At 42.7% G+C, this 23,745-nt stretch overlaps 1 protein-coding gene across 14 annotated transcripts in view; it reads right to left on the bottom strand.

Annotated features, from left to right (window-relative positions):
* Window positions 1–4,693: 4,693 nt before the first annotated feature.
* The window catches only part of LOC119650626 (cholinesterase), a 47,121-nt gene continuing 28,069 nt past the window's right edge, over window positions 4,694–23,745 (bottom strand). For 12 of the 14 annotated variants that reach the window (XM_038053521.1, XM_038053523.1, XM_038053527.1 and 9 more), the window contains exons 5-7: window positions 8,389–9,608; window positions 8,010–8,321; window positions 4,694–6,110 (exon numbers count right to left, since the gene is read on the bottom strand). In XM_038053521.1, the coding sequence (XP_037909449.1) occupies window positions 5,585–6,110; window positions 8,010–8,321; window positions 8,389–9,608 (2,058 nt within the window). In that variant the 3' untranslated portion in view covers window positions 4,694–5,584. Of the gene's footprint in view, window positions 6,111–7,997; window positions 8,322–8,388; window positions 9,609–23,745 lie in introns of all 14 variants that reach the window. The other 2 variants (XM_038053532.1, XM_038053533.1) reach the window with 2 other exon arrangements.

Raw genomic sequence — 23,745 nt, 5'->3', positions numbered from 1 at the left:
GCCTGTTTTTGACCGACCCAGACGATTAACGCCCGAAAAACTGGGAGTTTGCTAACCAACGAGTAGCCCATGGGCGAGCCCGTTACACTTGGTACGGAAGAAAAACGGACAATGCAGACCATGTGGAGATTATCGGCGTTTGAACGCTATCATCGTCCCAGATAAGTACCCCATCGCTCACATTAGTGACTTTGCGCACAAACTGAGTGGATGCAAGGTATTTTCCACGATTGATCTGACAAGAGCATACCACCAGATTCCTGTAGCACCCGAGGACATTCCCAAAACAGCTGTCATTACTCCTTTTGGGCTTTTTGAGTTCCGAGTAATGACGTTCGGTCTACGTAATGCCGCACAAACTTTCCAGCGGTACATTGATCATGCACTCCGCGGATTGGACTTTTGCTATGCATACATCGATGACATTCTTATCGCTTCTAAATCGAACGAGGAGCATCGGAAGCACCTATTGACGATATTTAATCGACTCCGTGAATACGGATTATCCATCAATGTCGATAAATGCATCTTCGGAACATCTTCTGCCGAATATTTAAGATATTTGGTGAGCGAAAATGGCATCAAGCCCCTTCCAGGACGAGTGGAAACCATTTTGAATTTCGGAAAACCGTCAACAATTGCCGATTTGCGACGATTTCTAGGAGCTGTTAATTTCTATAGAAAATCGTTGCAGAATGCAGCCGAAATTCAAGCACCTCTCCACGAGTATCTCATTGGTGCAAGGAAACGGGATAAACGCAAAATCGAATGGAATCCACGAGCAGATGTCTCAGTTGAAAAGTGCAAACAGCAAACTGCCAACGCTGCGTTACTACGACATCCCATTGAGAATGCACCATTGGCCATCAAATCAGACGCATCGGACACGGCTATGGGAGCAGTTCTCGAACAGTGGAACAACGATTTTTGGGAACCGCTCGGTTTCTTTTCGAAGAAGTTCTCCGATACACAACGTAGGTACAGCACTTACGATCGAGAACTCCAAGCAATCTACAGTGCAGTCAAGTTTTTTCGCTATATGGTCGAAGGTCGTCCGTTATTAATCAAAACCGATCATAAGCCGATAACGTTTGCCTTCCAACAGAAAGCCGATAAAGCTAGTCCACGGCAATTAAGGCAACTGGACTATATCGGCCAATTCTCGACCAATATCATATACGTCACTGGCGAGGAAAACGTTACAGCAGACGCCTTGTCCCGAATTAGTGCTGTTACATTGCCGGTTGCCATAACCACCGAAGAATTAGCTACAGCGCAACGAAACGATGAGGAACTCCAACATCTACTGCGTTCTGAAACGACCTTGGATTTGAAAAAGTTGCGAGTTGACGACAAGGATACAATGTTGTACTGCGACGTGTCAACTTCCAAAATACGGCCGTATATCCCAATACTTCTCAGGAGGAGAATATTTGAGATTACTCACCGACTATCTCATCCAAGCGGATACGTCACGAAGAAGCTGATTTGCCGAAAATATGTCTGGCCTAGTATTTCCAAGGACATTCTCGAGTGGGCACGAACATGTCTAGCGTGTCAACGAAGTAAGATTGGACGACATGACACCATCGCATGGCCAAATCGATATGCCGGACACGAGATTCAGTCACGTACATATCGATATTGTCGGACCGCTAACGCAATCACAAGGTCACTCGTATGTATTGACTATGATCGATAAATTTACGAGATGGCCTGAAGCGGTTCCGATACGATCAATTACGGCAGATGTTATCGCAGACGCATTCTACACCAACTGGATTTCACGATTTGGAGCACCTACTATATTAACATCGGACCAAGGATCCCAGTTCGAATCTTTGATCTTCCAGTCGCTGACACACTTAGTGGGTTGCAAAAAGATTCGAACCACTGCATACCATCCTGCTTCTAACGGATTGATTGAGCGATGGCACCGATCGATGAAAGCAGCTATTATGTGCCACAACAACCGTGAATGGGTCGAAGTTTTGTCAACGGTTTTGCTCGGTCTTCGTACAAGCGTTAAGGAGGATATTGGCGCAACAGCTGCTGAGCTAATCTATGGGACAACGATTCGCATTCCTGGAGAGTTCTTTCTTGACGAGGAAATGCCTCCCGATCCGAAATTTTTCGTTGAGAAATTTCGTCACCATATGACGCAAGTTCGTGCAACGCCAATCTCTCGACATGATAGAAGGAAGGTGTTCGTCCACAAGGATCTTTCTACATGCTCACACGTGTTCGTGCGGATTGATCGAGTGAAGAAGCCGCTAGAGCATCCGTACGAAGGACCATATAAGGTGTTAGAAAGACTTTCCGACAACGTTTTTAAAATGGAAATTCAGGGCAAAGCAACAAATATCAGCGTCGAGCGGCTAAAACCTGCCTATTTCGAAGTAACATCTGATCCAACGGAAGCAGCCCAACGACCAATAAGTTTGGCTCCCAAAACGTATGTAGGACCAAGAGCGAAACCCGCAAGTGAGTGGCGAGTAATATTCGATACGTAGTTTTCTAGCCGTTAACCGTCAAAACTACTCAGGAGGGAGCAGTGTAGCGACATGGTAATGACATGACAGCACCAACATGGCAACGCCTTTCAACAGCTGATATGCTCAACAAAGTAACGTCACTATATGGATCGGCAAGGTTATAAATTCGACGCCATCCGACTCTTTTACATACTCTTTCTCTCGACCTTCTCGGTGTTTGTTGAATAAATGGGTAGAACCTTAAAAACATACTTTTTCATGTTTCGACAAGAAGAAGAAGAGGAGGTGGAGAAACGAGTTGTACGAAGAAAAAGTCATTTTTAAGGTGGAAAGAAAAACATGCTTTGGGCTAAATGAGCGATGGTAATTTCACAGAAAGCGGCGAGCGGTCGAAGGTTTTGTGAATTATTTTTTCACACTATCCAACGTTGTCGTCGAAATATTATTTTACCATACTATCATCGATTTCACTGAAGGGGAGGAGCATCCGGCAGCTATCATCAGAAAAAGTGGAACTGCGAGCTGAAATTGAAAATGTGTGCCAAAGCGAGCAAATTGCAGATACATTAAAAGCGCGTTCCTCGACAATATTTCCATTTCAATCAAGTGTTTATGTGCATGAACGACGCCATTTAAAGCTTTACCACTACTGCTAAATACTCACAATATACTGTAGGAGGCAATGTGGTCAGCATTGCGCTCGCCCGAGATTATTACCTTGATTTGACTCAGGTCATTCACACCTGAGTCCACTGGTATCCGACGTTAAATCACAATACAAATCCCACTTCCACCAGTGAGATTTGAACCGCGACCTTCCGTACGATAGCCTGGTGCTCTAACGACTCAGCTATCCGCACACAAGATATAATATAAAATGCTCATAATGACGAAGGTTAAGTCAATCGTTCAAACAGTTGTTAAGGAATTTTAAATGAACAATTGCAGATTTGATCATCATTCGACGGATAATTTTGTCAACTCACAAGATATTTAGAGAGCGAAAAAGACACCTACTGTGCTGTTAAAGAGATTGTTGAACCGATCAAAAAGCAGATCTGAACTCGAAGCGAATGTGAACTTAGCAATATTGGAAATATAAATAAATGGCGCATACGCAACAAATCTGAATTATTTAAATTATCGACAATTGATTAAGAATTTTAGTTCTATACTTCGCAGACGCATACATATTGCAATACAGCAAAAATAGAAATAAAAAAAATAAAATGTTATTGCATTTCACACCACAACAAAGAAACAATACCCATAACAGAAAAGAACGAATCGAAATTCATTACGTAAATATTGGCTTAGTAATGTTATATAAATAATTAAAGTTAAAAATATTTATTCAAGAAAACCAAAAATCACGAAAAGAAAACACTTTTAATTTTTAACAAAGAATTACCTAAATGAGTTTATTGAGGAAAATATTAATTTAATAATGATTGGATATTGTATGTCTAACTAATTAAAGAAAAACAAAGAGAACTAAATATAATAAAACAAAAAAGCGAAAATGAAGAAGATAATGACGAAGACATTATATGAATAAAAAAATTACTAATTAAATATAACAGACAAATAAGTGAAACCAATTATCCAGTATAGCTAAGGAATAACTGAAAAAAACAGAAAAATGAAATGGGAGAATATATAGCTAATAAGTAGCTTTTGCATAACACCATAAAGTCCTCCATAGTACATTATCCTCTGTATTTGAGTTGTATAGTGTAATGCTGTGATTCGTTCCCACACATCAGGTTTTCCTTCTTTTTGATAGAAACTAAAAAAGAAAATTAAAGAACTGAAGTCAGTCCTCTCATGTATTGAGGGTTCCCCCCATTACGTTTGTAGCGGCAGGAGGCAAATATTTCGGTTGTGGTAGGTCGCCGCAGGGCATCACCGAGCCCCACATGAAGAAAAAAGGAAGGCGGAGGCCACTCGTCGCGTAGGTATCAGAAACGGCTCAGGGCTAGTCAACCCCTAGCGCGTTAGTTTTTTTGTGATTTTGTCCCCTCTCTTATTAGGCCGCTAGGCTAGAGTAGTTTACCCTGGGTAGGTATAGTTTTTTTTACTATTGATTTTAGACATTGGTCCTAACGTGCATCTGTAGAAAATATAAAAGTTCAGATATTGCTCAAAATATACCTTGCTCCTTGGAAACAAAATAATACAACAAAGTATGCTCATTATTATTTTGGAATGTATAAACTTATATTAACGTTAATGGACGAGTACAAAAGTAGCTTAGATTACAACCTTAACTACAGACAAACGAAATTCTCCAAATACAAGCTCGTTCATATACAAGAGATAATTTGGAAACAAGAACGATATACATTACAGGATTAAAACTATAATTGGACGGATTACTGATATTTCAGGACATATGCACTGAGTTTACATATAATAGAAGCCTTATCACTAATCAAAATATATTCGTAAATGTACTGAGACATTCTTTCAACTGTTCAATTGTCGTGTCATTTAAAATTAACATAGAAGGGTGAACTATCATTTATTGCATCCATACAAGCATTTATTTATGTACCATATATGTGGTCAATGAAATGAAACATGCAAAAATATTTATACAAAACACACAAAGTAAGCACAGATTGTGCAATAATCAAGACGTTTATGGGAGGAAATGTAGTGTACATGTATCAAGTAACTATATTAAGAACATTCTTACCCACATCTGCTGCTTTGCAAATGCGAAAGATATTTAACAAAAGGAATTAGTAGTTGCTATCCTAATTAAATTGGATTTATCTTTTAGCATTCACGCATCAAGTTTATTCAGTTACCATTAATTTAATGAAGAAATTTAGGAGCGTTGCCATGTTGTGATACTAAAGACGAGTTTTTGTACTTAGAATTGTTTATTATATCATATAGCGAAGTCGTCTAAACAACGATAATGAAAACTTACCCAGCGTAGACGGATACCAACCGAATGCAGTACAAACTAGGACCTCACTGTGAATTTGGCAATCCACATTTAGTGAAGATTTTATTCGATGGACATATGTTCAAATGTTTATTATATACAAGGGAATGTAGTGAAATAGTTTCCAAAATTACACGGATGTTTGCGGAACCCCTTCCACCAACTGAGTTCGGCTCGTTTTCAAATTTTTTCTCGCTGTCGGTACGGGGAAAACATTTGATTTTGACAAGGAGTCGCTCGGAGTATTTGGATAGTCACGTCCCAAAAGTGTTTTTTCCTCTTGTTTGCTTCCTAGGTTTCCGCTCTTCGGATCGGGATCCATTTTGATGTTACGGTCAAAGTTCGTTTCTTTTGCTAATGGATGGATGTTGGATTCCTTTAGTGAAATTCCACTTCTCAATGATGATTGGCTACCTGATTTGATGGTTTGTGTCATGGTTAACGTGCTAGGTGATCGTATGGATGATGATGTGTCGGTTGGCGATTTACTCTTTGAGGGCGAGTCATGATATTCATAAACGTTTGAATTCCCCTTTTGCTGTGCATGATGATTTTGTATCATGTGGGCATTTTCAATTCCTCCAACAGTGCCCTCTCGTTCAGATTCGACTCCATCGTGCATAAATACGTCTTCGTCATAGAAACGGTCCGATTGCCTGTTAAAATGCCATATAAGTGAAATACATAAAATATAGAGCAGATAAATTATATGGTGGAGTACTTTAATCGCTATGTTTTTAATCTCGTATCCTCAGCAGTTCAAAATTTTACTACATAAGGCCAGTTTGTCGAGTGGTAAGAACTACCCGAACTATTTCAAATAAGTTAGACTTGCTTTTTCTATTCGCTAGTGATATTTATTATGCTTAAAACTACAAGTCGGAATACCGGAAGCTCGCGCTTCGGGTGTAAAGGTTTCATGTTCATCTTATGTAAGAAACTTCAATGCACATTTTTCCATCCGTATATAGCTACATATTTTTGGTAATAATAGTAGGATTTTCACCAAAATTTTCAGTATGGTGCCTCATACTAGAGCCTATACTATTGCAAACTATTATCGATCTGGAATGAACTCAAGGTGGGTTCTCAGTAAATTTTCAAAATATAATAATATACTATTATAATTAACTTTATTTGAGCAAATAACTCAACGGAGGGTATTGCAAGGCCTAGATATGTGCATGGATCACTACATTTTCCGGTTGGGTGATTTATGAGAACGGGTCCTTGAGGTAAGCGATCCTTCTGAAATATACTAATCAAGGCCAGTTTAAATCCAATGCAATTTAACCGTACAATTAATAAAATATTACTAAAAGCAAGTGTCTTTTTAATTTGTCTTTGGTGCGTAGGCGGTAAAAATATTAATCGTCCCAAGTCTAGGTAAAGAAGAAGGGTTTGAGGGAACATGTTTGTACTATTCTCAGTAAAACAAAAATGAAATGCTTAGATCAGGGAAAGAGAGAGTTGGAGTTGGAGTTATTCCACTATGCTAAATCCTACCGGATACAAATTCGTGGAGCGTGCGCGCATTGCAGAAACCAATCACCCTCCGTTTTCGATAGCCAGAGTTCAGTCTCCATTTGAGACGTTGTTAGCGTTTCGGAAGCAGTAATTTGTAGGTTGCTAGCCCAGAAATTTGTACCCATTTTAATCGTCTTTTACAACAAGCCGGGAAAACTTTGAGTGTACTCGTAAGCCCCAACTCCCTTTGCGACAATTTGCTGATATCGTGATAATTTAAAGATGTCATATGTAAAATTTAAAACAGACATATCATATGTCAAATTTAAAACAAAACGAAAATGTTCAAACCATTAGACCAACCAGGCGGGTGTGGAATACTATACCTAAAGCTTGCTTTTTAGGAACACAATCACTCCCACTCTTTATTCTTTTTTTTCTGGCAAAGTATCGCAAGTAGACAAATTGCAAATGCAATGAGTGCTAGTGTGATGCTGGAATCCCAAGCTGCCAAACCTCAACAATCCATCGCAAATTTAAACGTGCAGATAGGATGTTTGGCTTGGTTTTAATAGGGTTGCGAGCGCTTGCCACTGATCCAATCGCGTATCGGTTTTTGGACAAATCAAAGGGAAAACGCTAGCTGCGTTCCGTATGGTACTCGCGAACCTTGCGGAGTGAACGCCGACGAGCGCGGTCGAAGTCGTTCCCTTTGGCTTGTGAGGGTTTACCTCTCAAAACGGAATTTCGGAAAAGTAATTATTTAGGAAATGCTTTATGTAATTGTATGTTTTGTATGCAATGCGATTTAATTGAACATTCTGTATGTTATTTTTTTGTTGAGTATGCTGGGAGTCTTGAGTCCGCACCCACTTAGTGACGGACCGAACCACTTGGGGAGGAACGTACTCCCTCTTTTGTAGTTCACGGACTCCTCTTTTTTGAGTTAAACCCAAAACTTGTCTAGATGCTACTTATTAATTAAGTTATCTTATTCCAAAGGTATTTAATCTAGTGTAGAAATTACCAAAGCTCTTTTTTAAAGCGTAATTCAATAGCATTATTTCCTGTCCTACCTCTATTCATACCTCTTAGCATTTCTCCATAGTATACAGCATATCACTACCAAGACTATCAAAAATAAGCAGGCTGTTGACATACTCCAAAAAGCGATTTGTAAAGGTTCGCGCGGTTCCCACCAAAATTCCGTTGTGGGTGGATAAGTTGGTACTAATACTCCAATCACTGTTGGCAGATACTGGGTCCAAAATGCCATTTCTGTCTGTCTATAATTCATCAGAATAGATGAATTATATGTAGTATTTATATTAAGATATCTAAGTTCTCCTTGATACGCCAAATCGAAATGAAGACCTAATATCTGCTGAGGTGTTGGATTCCTGTTAACAGTAGAAAAAAAAAATTAAATATTAAAATCAGTTCAAATTTTCAAGTGTAGAAACGTACCCATATCTCGCAAAATCTGTGAAAGCTTTCATAAAGAAATGACTCATATTCCGATCGTTATCAGTCCACATATTTCGCTCAAGCCTATCCCTTGATGGAAAGAACTCTACATCCATGAATGGTGCGCCTGTCAGAAAATAATGCTCAGCATTATGAGGTACTTTTCTCCATTCAGGGAGTTTTAATCCTTCGACAGTGGTATTCATCACGTACATGTAAACGGGAACTCGTTGTTCCAATAGTAATTTCACCATTCTATCTACTGGAGCTCGATACAAAAAGTCAGAGAGCATATCAATATACTTTTCGCGAATTCGTGTGGTATTGTGTGGATCAGGCCAAAATGTATACATATATTTTATAGCCTCATATACACCTTTCGGGTTCAGGGTATAATTATACCTGAATACTAGTTCATGTATTTTCTGTTCTACAAACTGCTCATCTATGTTGAAATACGGTGCCAAAGACTGATTTTGTGCTATCATAAAAGCTGCTTCCTGCGTTGTAACCCCCGTCATATAATGTAATCCCCTATTAAATTTCTTATTTCTAATTAATTGCTCTGGGGTTTCAGAGAGAAATTTCCAATCTCGTTCATGCCAGCCTTCATACCAATGGTCTTTAGGAAAAGTGAAGTTTAGATCCAATACTGGAGCCCATGGAAACATGCCCACTTGTGGTGCAAACTCTGCATTCCCAAGCTCATAAAAACTTCTTCCATGTCGTAAGCAGTTAACCAATTTCCATGAAGACTCTATCGAACATCCTAGCAATTGTCCTAACACTCGACTTGTATTTTGTGCCCGGTACTTATCTACAATAAATGCCGAGTCCGCTAGGGGCGATCCAGATTGGGCAATTATCCTAGTAACAATGCTTCTTGTTTGTGGGGCTACCATAAGTAGACCTGCAGACGCAGCTCCTGCGCCTGGTCCGAAAAGTGTTATTGAATTGCGGTCGCCATTAAAAAATTCGATATTATCGTAGACCCAGCGCAATGCCATTGATTGATCTAATATTCCATAGTTTCCTGGAGAATTCTCATCTGCTGTGGACAAGAACCCAAGTGCACCTAAACGATAATTGAATGTTACTACAACTACGTTGTAAAACGCAGCCATCATATGGCCGGGAAATAAGTTTGAAGCGCCACGTATGAATTCACCGCCATGAATGTGGACCATTACAGGATACTTTTGTGCCACACCTGCTCCAGTCTGAAAATAGAAGGAAACGGTTTAATTTTAGTTAAAATAGTGTTCGTCACAATGTTGAGGGGTTAGACCACGGTGAAAGGAAAACAATGAGGCATGTAAGTTTAGACTTTCATTTTCGCTAACAACTTTGTGTAACTTTATTAAATTCAATAAATAACACAGACGTAGGTCTCACGTAACATAATTTGAGTCAAAAACAAGAAAACAACAAGTCGGAATTCCGAAAGCTGCAAGGTGCGTTCTCTTCTCTAATTATAAGATTTCGGTGCAGGTTGAGGAATATCATGATTATACAGAACTTTGCACCCACGGAGACTTCCGATATAGCGGGGAAGGATGCTTTTTACGGACAATTCACACAGTTCACAGCAGGCTTCCTGAAGATGACATTGTGATGGGGATAGGTGATCTGAATGCCAAAGTGGGATCTGACAACATCTTGCACTGACATTTGATGGGGAAATACGGGCTTGGTGACCGTAACGATAATGGTGAAAGGTTTGTAGATTTCTGCAACTTCCATTGCCTCGTGATTGGTGGCACATTGTTTGAACACAGAGCCTGCCATAAAGTCAGTTAGGCTTCAACTGACACCATACGAGTAATCAGATTGAGCGCTGACATCATCTAATGGTTGCTTTGGATTGCTTGCGTGTTGCGTCTGCCACGCCTCGCAGGCTTCAAATTTCATTATCGACCGCTTGTACGACCCAGCTGTCGCTCGACAGTGGGAGTATTTTGCTGATCGAGCGGCAGATCTATTGAGAAAAGCGTCTGGGAATATCGATGAGCATTGGGCTGCCATCAAACATGCTCTTTTCTCGGATACTACACAAGTTGTCCGCCAAGTCCCGAAGGGGCGTCATAAGGTCTGACTAACTACGGAGTTGGGGAAGCAGATCGATGAACGGAAGGGGTTGAAAGCTCTCTAACCGTTGCAAGTGACGACGGGCGCGACACGCTCGAATTTCGATACCGAACCAACCCCCGAGAAAGGGCTTGCATAAGGTCACAAATCTTCATGTGAAAGGCGTCAACGGTCGACTTCTCATCCACGCTGATGAACAACTGAAGAAGTGGAAAGAACACTTCATTATGGCTCTTCGTATTACATCAGGTAAAACTCCGCCTCATTTCGCGACATATGATGGCGCAAAATGTCGGAGGATTTTGAGGTAGAAAGCGGAGTCCGCCAATATTATTTTTTCTTGTTATCCGGGACGGTCTTCAAAGTGATTATCCGGAGGATGTGGAGGAATTCAAAGAACGATGACAGCTTTCCTCTCAACCGGTCATGGACCGTGGCCAAATGGCTTTGGATTTAGAAAGAGAGGCAAGTTGAGTTGGGCTGAACCACCACCAACGAAACTAATTTGTCAGTCTGATGGATCATTGCGCTCTCCCTATCTGCATTAATGGGCAAAGCAACGAAAGCGCCAATCAGTTTGTATATCTAGGAAGCGTGGTTTCTGCCGACGGCGGCACCGAACTAGATGTTGCCCAGGCGCTGAAGCGCATTTCAGGTAACCGCGGGCGATGACACGTAGGCGTAGTTGACCCACGTTTTTCCATTCGTATATAGCTACAAATTCAAAATGTTCCTCCTTTTTTTTTGAAACTTAGAGATATACGTACATATTACAGACGTAGATGTTATGCTTACCCTAAACAAACAAATATAAATACCAAATACTATATATGCAAACACATATAAAGCTTGATCTTACGAATTGTCGTACACGTTTAACAATGCACTAAATTCACACGAAATGAGAAACTTTGCCCTTCTATGACGTTGTTAATAGCAATTGGATTTTCCGTCAAATTTTCCAAAATTATGACCTACATTATTCCTTATACTGATGCAAAATGTTGTACTCCTAGAATGGACTTAAGGGTTTGGATTTCCCTCAGGGATCGTCAACGATCCTTTACGGGTCGTTTACGATACGGGGAGTGGCGTCCCCGAGGTGCTCGAGCAAGTAGTCCTGACTCCCTTGCGTCCTAGGTAGTAGCCTCGAGAAAGTTTCTCGGTGAAGAGCGAACTGCTAATGACCGATACACGCCAGGACACACTGGGAGTCCCCGGAGCCGTCGACAACTCCCTGTCGACGTCGATGGAGTGATGTGAGCCTAGCTCTGCCAAGGTGGTAGTTGTGGCGTGTATCAGGAGCCAGCCCCTTCGGGACCCTGGTCGGGTAGTGTGCATTGAACCGGTTTTAGTAGACCGCGTTGCCCCGAGCGAGCGCTGATCTGTCCGTGAATTCCGGGATCAGCTAAGCGTAGGTCAGGCCTCAGGGAACTGGGGTAGGGGCTGTGTCCCCGAGGTTATACCCGTTCCTAACTATTGCGCTCCTTTACACACGATGCGCTAGTAAACAACTCAAATGGAGAATAAAAACGAACGAAACGAGGAGATAGTGGAAATGGAGAGTGAGCTGGCTGCGTTTATTCGCAGCACGAAAATGCGCCGTTCGCTCCAGCGCCCAGCGAAGGACGCAACAAGGGTTGAAATACCCGACGAGACATCGGGACGCGCAGACGGAGAGAAAGACTCGGAAAGTGATGCGGCACCTGCAACACAGATAGGAACCCAAACCATACCGTACAGTGCTATAATTTGGGAAAGAGGCGCAGTGGAAACTGCCGAAACTAATAAAATGGTTTCGAATATAAGCCGAGTGGGAGGACTGTCGATTACTCTGGCGCAAGCTGAAGAGGAAAGACTTATTAAGAAATGCACGGCAGTTGTGAAGCACATGCGATCTGCGACGTTCCTCCAGAAAAACGTCGGCAAGGGGGTGAAAAACGGGCTAATGGAACTAGAAGAGCTCCTGAACAGGATTTCATACTATAGGCGAACATGGAAAGTAAGACAAAATCCGCAGGAAGCAGAAACAATCGCGCTTCCCGAGGAGAACACCACGAGTACCAAACAGATCGCTGACAGCCCGTTGCAGAGCGAACTTGGTAAAAAACGAAAGGAGGAAGGGACATCTGAAGGAGACTTCACTCAGGTACTCTCCAGGGCTGAAAAGAAGAAGGCGAAGAGGATCAAAAGACAACAACACGTCGCGCCATCAGAAAAACCTCTGCCTAAAACTAAGGCGGACATGAAGGACGGAGTGCCAAAAGAAAAGTTGGGGAGACGAAGGAGGACTAGACCGCCAGCTTTGTTTATTAAGCCGGCGGAAGGCAAGACTTTTGCGGAAGTCCTCATCGAAATCCGTTACAAAATCAAACCCGAAGACAACGGACTATAAATAAAGACTATAAATAAAGTCACGTTCTGTGAAGCAGTCAAGGGGCTTCTAGGAGAAAAGGCTTTGGTTTCTAGCCTGGAACCCACGTGTGCTTTGGAAATCCGAGACCTTGACTGTCTCACGGAAAATAACGAGGTAGAAGAGGCCATCAAACCCGAATGCCCGGAGGTAACCAATATCCGGATTGGTATCACCTCCGCGAACTCCCGAGGCCAAAAACTCGCTGTGGTGGAAGTTGCCGAGCAATACGCGAGGAAGCTTCTAAACAGCGGGAAAATAAGAATTGGTTGGGTAGTGTGTAGGATACGAATTCGGGCCGCCCCAATCAAATGTTACAGATGTTTGGATTATGGGCACACATCTGCAAATTGTCGGGTACATGACAGAAGGGCAACATGCCGTAAATGCGGTCAGGCAGGTCATAAAGCGAACAGCTGCAATGAAAAGAAAAGCTGCGTCCTATGCAGGGACCGTGGCGCGACTGATGAGAGCATTGCGCACACTGCGGGATCGGGGCGGTGTCCAGTTTTCACAGCAGAACTGGAAAGAGCTAGGATACGGTCAACATGATTCGCATCCTACAAATCAATATGCACCGGAGTGCAACCGCTCACGAGTTGTTAGCGCAGTTCGTTGCGGAGACCAAAGCTGATTTAGTACTCATCAGTGAGCAGTACCGAAACAAGGGCCCAGTTTCATGGCACCCAGACATATCAGGTACCGCTGCCATCTGGGTTCAGGACGGCACCCTCCTGGGGGTTCTTGCCCAAGGCCGGGGGGACGGCTTTGTCTGGATTCGGTGTTCAGGGATAACGTTTTTTAGTGTCTATCTTACGCCGAATGAGACGATGCCGGACTTTCGTCGGAGGCTTGATGCTTTGGAGGACGCTATCTTAAGCACGGATGGGCGGATCCTGGTCGGGGGTGACTTCAATGCTAGGGCACTTGAATGAGGCATGCCTCACACAGATGCCAGAGGGAAACGAATTCTGGAAATGGCGGCGAGAACAGGACTGGTAGTTCTAAACACCGGATCTACCCCAACATTGCGGCGCCCGGGCTGCGAAGGAAGCATTCCAGACGTAACCTTCGCGTCGGAATCGCTGGTGGACGGGTGGCGAATTCTGGAAGACTTCTCCGCAAGTGACCACCAATACATTGCTTTCGAAGTGGTGGATACAAACTCTCGGTGTGCGCCACCCCAGCGATTTACATGTACATGGAACGTCGCGAAGGTGAACACCGGGAAGTTTGTCGAAACTCTGGGAACGGGTGGGGCCACGCTGGAGAGTACTCCTGGGGGCGGTGGCGCCGCAGCTGACACTGTCGTAAATTCAGTTATGAACCTGATAACGACGGTCTGCGGAGCCTCCATGCCCAGGAAGACATCGAGGCGCGGCAAACCTTCCATGTATTGGTGGACAGCGGAAATCGCAGAGCTCCGGAAGGGGTGTCACAGGCTCCGCCGCTTAACACAACGTCTAGGCGACTGGGAGGAGGCATGTACCATAATGATGAAGTACAAATTAGCCAAAAGGAGACTCCGCAGCGCAATAAACAAAGCTCGCTGCTGGCAAGATCTGGTCGACGAGGTGAATGGGGATCCGTGGGGACTCGGTTACACACTGGTAACCCGAAAAATCGGGGCTCCGCGGTAACCCTGTTCACTTAAGGCTGAGAAGATGGGCCGCATTGTGGGGGCACTCTTCCCTGCGCACCCCGTATGGGGTGGTGACGTCGGCGCGGAGAGCGCAGAGGACTGTCCACTTTTCTATAAAAGAGTTGGAACAGGCAGTCCTTTCTATGAAAAACAAGAAGGCGCCAGGACCCGATGGTATTCCAGCAGAGGTATACAAACTGGTATTCCAACACCGGCCAGACCTACTGCTCGGCGCATTCAACGGAGATTTATCTCCCCGGCAGTTTGGTTTTAGGGCAGGGAGATCGACAATTGATGCTGTCATATAAGTCGTGGACGCCGTTCGACGAGGAGAGGCACATAGCCGCCGAACTCGACGGGTGGTGCTCCTCGTAACGCTTGACGTCAGGAACGCTTTCAATTCCATAAGATGGAAAGACATTCTAGGCACACTAGACAATACCTTCAACGTGCCGAACTATCTCTTACGGATTTTGAGGGACTATCTGAGGAACCGCTCCCTGCTCTATGAAACACTAGAGGGTCAAAGGTGGATGGAGGTCACGTCGGGGGTAGCACAGGGATCCATCCTAGGGCCGGACCTCTGGAACGTTACCTACGACAGTCTGCTTAAACTCGACATGCCAGAGGAGTCGCGCCTGGTCGTCTACGCAGATGATGTCGCAGCGCTTGTTGCTGGACGCACTGTCGAACAGGCGCAAAGCAGACTCGGCATATTGATGCGACGGGTAAGTGGATGGATGACTACTCATGGTTTCAACCTTGCACTGGAAGAAAACGAAGTAGTCATCCTGACTAAAAAGAGAATTCCGACCCTGCGTCCCATATCGTTCGGCGAGTCGATCATCGAGTCAAAATCAGCGGTAAAGTACCTCGGGTTGACTCTTGACTCAAAGATGAGCTTTTCTGAGCAAATCAAAGCAGTAGCGAACAAGGCTGCGGCTAAGGTTTCGGCGTTAAGTAGGCTAACGACAAACATTGGGAGTGCTACGTCTAGTAGGCGACGTCTTCTGATGAGCTCAACCCAGTCTGTCCTACTCTGCGGCGCAGAGGTATGGACTGGCGCTCTTAAAAAGGAGGTATGTCGTAAACGCCTCGCGCAAGTGCAGAGACGGGGAGCTTTACGGGTGGCGTCTGCGTACCGCACTGTCTCTGAACCGGCCGTGATGGTGATCGCGGGAGTTATCCCCGTTGCCCTTCTTGCTAGGGAGCGTCAGGCCATATACAAGCGCAAGGGAGGTTGTTGCTCGCGAAGAACGGCAACACACTCTAGACGAGTGGCAGCTCTCTTGGCAAAATTAAACTAGACGCAGATGGACTGCGCGGCTCATCGGCAACTTAGATGCGTGGCTGAATCGGAAGCATAGTGAGACTGACTATTTCCTTACCCAATTTTTAAGCGGGCATGGAGGTTTTTAGTCTTACCAGCACAAGATTGGAAAGGCGCGTTCTCCGGATTGTGTGTTTTGCAATGGAGTTGTGGACGACGCCCACCACACTTTTTTTCTTGTGGAAGGTGGGATGGGGTTCGTCAGCAGCTCTATTTAAACACAGGGGATCTCTCTCCAGACAACATTGTCGAAGAGATGCTGAGGAGTTCTGACAGGTGGAACCCTAATGGGCAACGTTCGGGCCCTTCTCGTTGCTAAGAAGATAGAACTCGACCGGTGGAGGAGCCGGATGACATGGGGTTCCTTGAACTGACAGTTCCCTTCTTGCTCTTCCCTCCCGTTGGTGAAAGGAATTCCCTGATTTGAAGGCTCCGCAAAGCGGGAGAGTTCGAGGACTAGCCCGAAGTAATGTGACAAACGGTTCCAGGCTAGCTCTCTGACGATGGGGAGGTGTTTAGTTGGTTGTCCGACGACGTACCGAATCGGGAATCCAACACTGTGTGCGTAAATGCATTCAGCTACCCTACCCCAACAAAAAAAAAAGGGTTTGGATTAAATTTATAAATTATATTTTGATTACATCTATAAAATAGCGTAATATGCCATTGTTGATTTTATTTGATATCGAAACTATATACATCAATTTTTTACAAATGCATCAACGCGATTTTTGTCAAATGTTTCGGTTGCGTAGAAATGAGATCTGTTTCACTTTTTTGGACGCACCCAGTATCAAAAATAGGATCAAAACTCCAAAAGTACTGATTGAGTCCTTTCCCTTCACCGCCCACCTGCATGTATGAGGAGCCCCCCTTAAACAGAAAATGCGGGTTGAATCATACCGCAATGGAAAACAAGTCGGAATACCGGAAGCTCGCGCTTCGGGTATAAAGGTTTTGTGTTCATCTTGTGTAAGAAATTTTAACGCACATTTTCCTATCCGTATATAGCTACAAATCCAACATATTCCTTCATATTTTTCCAAACTACATACATATTACAGCCATAGATATTACGCTCACCCTAAACAAACAAACTGCCTATTTCTGAATGGTGATCAAAGGGTAGTATAGGGGGGGCTGAATGGGTGGTCAAAGGGTAGTATAGATCCAAGGGCGAAACGTGGATTGGTACCCATGATGGAGCATAAAACCTGGCAAATGCCTGCTCCACTATCAAACCCTATCTCCACCTCCACGTGGTGACCGCTGGGAGCTCATTCTTAACGAAAAGCTGCAGATGGAGAAGGATGAAGGCCAGTCTCCCGCGCCTAAAAACGGGACAAATTGTACCAACTGGTCCTCCAGGTTGGGGGTTGGGTAGGGCTGACAACCCTACACGGAAAACAACTTGTTACGAAGCCACAACAGGAGCCTCGGACAGGACGGACTTTAAAACGACGAACCCGGCAACGACAACGGAATAACGATTTGCGCATTTTCTCATGGAACGTGCGCTCCCTGTACAGAGATGAAGCTGATGTCCCCCCCCCCCCTGTCCCAATATAGGGCTGATAACATTAACGTTCACGTCCCTACAGAGGAGACTGCAGAGTCGGAGAAGGATACCTTCTACGAGGCAGTAGAACGAACCCTCGAAGCCTGTCTTAGATATGATATCAAAATCATACTTGGGGATTTTAACAGCCAAGTAGGGAAGGAGCCAGTATTCAGGCGATACGTTGGCTCTCATAGCTTACACGAAAAAACAAATGATAACGGACTGCGGACTATTCAATTAGCAGGGTCACACGAAACGGTTGTTGGAAGTACCTGGTTTGCGCGGAAAGTGGTCCACAAACATACGTGGGCCTCTCCAGATGGGACCACTTTCAACCAAATTGACCACGTGTTGATCGAACGCCGCCACATCTCAGCCTTGATGAATGTCAGAACATATAGGGAGGCCAATATAGACTCGGATCACTATCTCGTTGGCATGGTGCTCCGAGCTCGAATAACAATACCACTGAAGAACGTTATCATGGATACGGCCACAAACAAACTTGGCGCCAGCCACAAAAGGAGTCGGAACGGCTGGTTTGACGATGAATATAAGCTAGCAACGGAACGGAAGAATGCCGCATACCGAGTAATGTTGCATTCTCAAAGAACGCGGGCACGCGCAGAGATTTATCACGAACTCCGTCGGGCGGAGAAGCGACTTCACAGACGGAAAAAGCCTGGGAGAATCAACAAGTCTGTGAACTAGAAAAGTACGAGGAACAACCGCACGAGGCGCGGAAGTTTTACCAACAAGTCAGCAGGATGAAACCTGATACACCTCGATGCTCATCCTGCCGAGACAAAGAGGGAAATCTGATTTCCGACAGAATGAGCATATTGGAGCGATGGGTTGAGTACTTTGATGAGCTACTGAACAACCAGAACATCGGCGAGTTGGAGGTCCCGCCAACTGAAGACGACGGACAAATACTGCCACCACCAAGTTTAGGAGAAACAGTCCGTGCAATTCATCAGCTAAAAAATCATAAGTCGCCAGGAGCCGATGGAATTACAGCCCAATTGGTTAAATATGGAGGCGACCAGTTACACCAAGTGGTTCATCAACTTGTGCTCAAGGTATGGGACAGCGAATCAATGCCTGGCGATTGGCAATGAGGCATTATCTGTCTCATACATAAAAAGGGAGATATCAGACAGTGCAGCAATTACAGAGGTATCATGTTGCTGAGTACCATCTATAAGATATTCTCCACTATCTTGCTGGGCTGGATAGCCCAATACGCCCAGAACATCATTGGCCCATACCAAAGAGGCTTCACTCCAGGCAAATCAGCAACGGATCAGATTTTCTCTCTGCAGCAAGCGATCGAAAAACTGTTGGAATATGGACAACAGTTGCACCATCTGTTCATCGACTCTAAAGCCGCCTATGATAGCATAGCCAGGGTAAAACTGTACGGTATCCCGACGAAATTAATAAGACTGACTAGACTGACACTGACCAATGTGCGAGGCCAGATAAAAGCAGCAGGATCACTTTCAAGACCATTCGACATCAACAACGGTCTACGACAAGGGGATGCCCTATCATGCGTCCTCTTTAACCTGGCCCTCGAGAAAGTGATCCATGATGCTGAGGTAAATGCAAGAGGTACGATCTTCTTCAAGTCCACCCAACTACTGGCCTACACTGACGATATCGACATCATGGGAAGAACCACCCGAGATGTACAAACTGCCTTCATCCAGATCGAGCAGGCGGCCATTGGGGCGAGATCTTGGGCTGCACATCAATGAAGGCAAGACAAAATATTTGGTGGTAACGTGAGCACCGAAGACGAATCAACCAACAACATCAAACCGCACTGGTCAAACACGAAGAAGAATAGGGATAGGAGAATACAACTTTGAGACCGTTGACAATTTCTCCTATCTAGGGTCGAAAATCACAACCGATAACAACTACGATGATGAAATCCGCGCACGGTTGTTGTCAGTCAACAGAGCCTATTTCAGCTTACAAAGACTGTTCCGCTCGAAACGTCTCACCATAGGGTCAAAGCTCTTACTGTACAAGACTATGGTCTTGCCAGTCCTCATGTATTCCTCCGAAACTTGGGTTCTTAGCAAGAAAAATTGCGAACTCTTGGCCGCGTTCGAGAGAAGAATCCTCCGAAGAATTTTTGGCCTTCTACATGAGGATGGACGATTCCGTAGTCTACACAATGACGAAATCTATGAGCGATACCATGACCGTGAGGTTACGGTGGGCGGGTCACTTAATCCGTATGGATGAGTGTGATCCCACCCGGAAAGTCTATAAGGGCAATATCTATGGTAGAAAAAGAAGACGAGGCAGACCCTGCCTAAGATGGAGCGATGGCGTAGGTCAGGACGCCAGACAGCTTTTAAGGATATCGAATTGGTGGACCTCGACGCAAAACCGGGATGTCTGGAGTTCCTTATTAAGGCAGGCCTAGACCAGATACCGGTTGTAGCGCCGTTGATGATGATGATGATGTACACATATATGCACGTATATAAATTGATCGTACCCATATTTCCGATTTACTTCCTGCACAAAAGCATCCATATGTACATATATAGCACCTATATTAAATACGGCTGGTTTAATGTACAAATATATCTATTTTAATTAGGCACTACCGGGAAACTTCATTAGCACGCATATACTATATATCTACAGACGCACATGTCTGGTTGGAGTAGTTGATATTCATATATAAATGACTAAAAAACTAAAACAAAATAATCCCTAGCGACCCCATTCATAAGAACTTCTTTCGTTGTAGTATTGACGAATTGATATGTGATGATGACGTCATGCGGGTTGTCGAGAGCACGAAATTCACAAAAAATGGTAAAGTTTTAACCCCTATAACTTTGTTAATAATAGTTGGATTTTCTTCAAACTGCTATGTTCTTCATTATACGCATGCCAAATTTTGTACTTCTGGGATGAATATAAGGGGGTGCCGGGTAAATTTATAAAATGTGGAAATATACTATTATTAACTTTATTTGTGCAGATATCGGAACCGGATATATTTTGAGGCCTAGATTTTGTTGTTTCGAAAAGTACTAATTGAGACCTTTCATTTGATACCCCACATGGCTACAATCTGTGAAAAAAAATTTGCATTTGCTCCATTCACATGTATGGGGAGGCCCCCTTAAACTTAACACAAATTGGCGCCACTTACTGCATGTAAAGGGAACACCACATTACATACCCTTACCAATTTTCATGACAATCGGTCTAGCCGTTTCCGAATAAATCGGGTGTGACAGACAGACGGACAGACAGACACCGTCTCAATTCTAATAAGGTTTTGTTTCACACAAAACCTTAAAAACGAGAAGACGCAATACCAAATTGCTCGGCAGCGCTGATCTTGGCAAACGGACTTGTGAATCTATTGGTGAAATTCGGTGTTGCCTACATATTAGTGAATCCGTGAAGGCTTTTAGAATGACTGATGTATGTGATCTATTTTGGGGAGAAGTGGAAGCCAGCACCAACTATTGTTTTTTGTTATCAAGGAACAAAGAAAGATTACACTAATACATACATTCACAAACACTTTGGTTTGAGTTTTGTAGATGGTTATATCTATGTTGCCCGCTGAACCGATTGTTTTGAAATTTGTCACACATGTAAAGGACTTTGTGACGTATACCACCTTTTTACCTGTGAGAACACACCTCAGAAAAGACACTGTTTATTTCTATTGAAGGGAGCTTTACATGAAAATAGTGGGATATAATTCAGAATGGTTATGAAAAAATTTTCCCTGTTATTCTTTTGTTCAAAAAGCAAAGAAGTTATATTATCCCAAGGTAGATTGAATTCATGTTACTAAAGCATATATGGGTTTTCAGCTGCAGGCATTACTAGACCAGAGAAAATCGCGTTTACTGACGTAATTGACAATTGTTCAAACGAGGAACGAGAAAATTTGCAATTAATTTGAACTAAGTGTAATCTGTTTGAAATAATTAAGACTTGCTTTTGCTTTTTCGCTAGTGTTATTTATTATACTTGCAAAAACCGATATTTCGAGAATCAGTTGTTCCTTTCATCAGTGATACATTTTAAAATGAGCGTGCGATAGGTCCAAAAATCGCAGTATAAACAGAAAATTGAGAACAACACCGATAGTAATGCGAACATTTTGCAAACTTCCTTGGCCCCTTTACGATTACTAACTAATAACACGGGAAAACCAATGGATTAATTAATTACATTAATTCAACCCCTTTTTCTGTGAAATTTTGTAAACCAGTACGGATGCGATTTTTTTTTAATCAAAAGATATCACTAAAGAAGAAATCTTTTATATCGAAAGTCAAGTTAAAAACTTGACAAATACACTACTGCCAACTGCACATGGGACAGTCAAAATTAATGCTGCTACGGACACATTATCAACTTCTCCAAATGTGAAAAAACTTCCTAAAACATCGGATCCTTATTTATGCTCTATTAAACGAAAGAAAAAAAGAAACAAGCAAGCATTTTCCAAAGAAACATTAAATTTAATGCTACCAAACGAGAATGAAAACGATCCACACGAGGCGATAGTGAATAAAAATAATTAAAGTCCTATTACTGTTTGTTCAAATAATATTCGCATTTTTACTATTTTGTCTAATGCATATTATCAAATATTAAATGGTATGCTCCTTAACTAAAATAATAGTTTTCTTCGATTTTATGATACAAATGGTTCACTTGATGACGGACCGGACAATACCAACTTACGACAGATTTCACTTCAATATAATTCGCACTCATGTCGTATTTACGATTATATATAAATGGAGCGATTACCAGCTGTCACAACTTTCGGTCAGGTTGTCCTCAGCGCAGAGGTGAGGCTGCGTCTGATGAATTGGCTCTGCCCTGGAAGAACCTGTCAGTCAACTTTTTTGTAAATGTAATCTTTTAGAGCGATTGATTCGATTAAGTCAAGGCAATAAGATGGGCTGAAGTTAACGCTGGGTCTAAGAAACCTTTTCAATTCTATGAGGTAAACCGAGAGGCTGATGATTTGTGAAAAGCGCTACACGCTACGCTAACAAAATGACACTATCCAAGTTACCTCGAATACAATATGCGTCGTATAAACGGATCTTGAAAAATAAGTATAATATATAAGGAAACCCAAAAATCTCTCAGAAATGAAACGTCTACTTTAATGGATTTCGAATTATTTTATCTCTGTTTTCCTTTATATATAAAAGCAAGTCGGGAAACCGGACACTGAATGCTTCAGGTAAGGAAGGTTTTGTGTACCAAGCTCGTAATGTTTATCCATTTAGTTTGGCAGACCATTTACTTTAGTATGATACTGACATTTAACTTCTTAGAATGCAATAAATGTTCACTAAAGTGACAAACTTGACCTACTATAACTCTGTTAGTAATAGTGGTAGTATCGTACTCTATAGTACAACCTATATTTCTGCAAAACCCGATGATTCCAAGATAAACTTAACGGGGGTTCATAGTGAATTTTTTGAAAATAGTCTTATAATAAACACCATATTTTCTTTTTTCTGATTTTTGGGATGAGTAGTTTCTGAAAACGGGTCCTTGAAGTAACTATCTCTTTTCGAGCCCAGCACTCCTCCCTTTGGCAACCAATGTTAAAATTAATACAGGTTTCCGAAAATATTAATCGAGACCTTTCTTTTAATATCCCCCCCTTTTGCTTGCTTACGCTGTCCTAATCTATTTGATTATCTACTCTGATATCTATCAGAATACTGGATGAGGAACAGACAGAAGACACTGTGACAAACCATTCAACGGATGTCGATATTTATGATACCTTACATATTCGCGGTGTGATTCAGAATAGATCATAGTAAATATTATATTGTGTAAAAACTGAATTATACTCCTCGGAATTTCCGGTGTAAGCAAAACACAACTTGGGTTTTGCATCTTGGGGTTGGCAGCTAATAAATGAAAAATGAAATACACAGAACAAATCGAAATTCTTATATATAAGCTAGCGCAACCTAAACGTCATGATTTGAATTATTTATAATTTTCTTCTTTTCAAATATTTTCTTATCTCATTTCAAGATTAAGCACAGAAGATAGAAGATCTGGATAATTTAATACCCAGCGACACAGAATAGAGCAACGAATCAAACCCATTGAATTTTATTTTACGAATCCACGTTCTGTTATTTTAGTTTAGTTTGTATATCATGACGCCAGCTACAAATTGTAATCTAAAAGAAGTTTCGTGATGCCGGAAGGTGACTCACTATACGGATGGACGAAAATATTGAACTTATATCTGTGAGTTAACAACAAAG

Source organism: Hermetia illucens, chromosome 3 (genome assembly GCF_905115235.1).
Source record: "Hermetia illucens chromosome 3, iHerIll2.2.curated.20191125, whole genome shotgun sequence".
NCBI lineage: Eukaryota > Metazoa > Arthropoda > Insecta > Diptera > Stratiomyidae > Hermetia > Hermetia illucens.
Note: the sequence above shows the minus strand (reverse complement) of the source record. Positions and strands in the feature narration are given on the sequence as shown.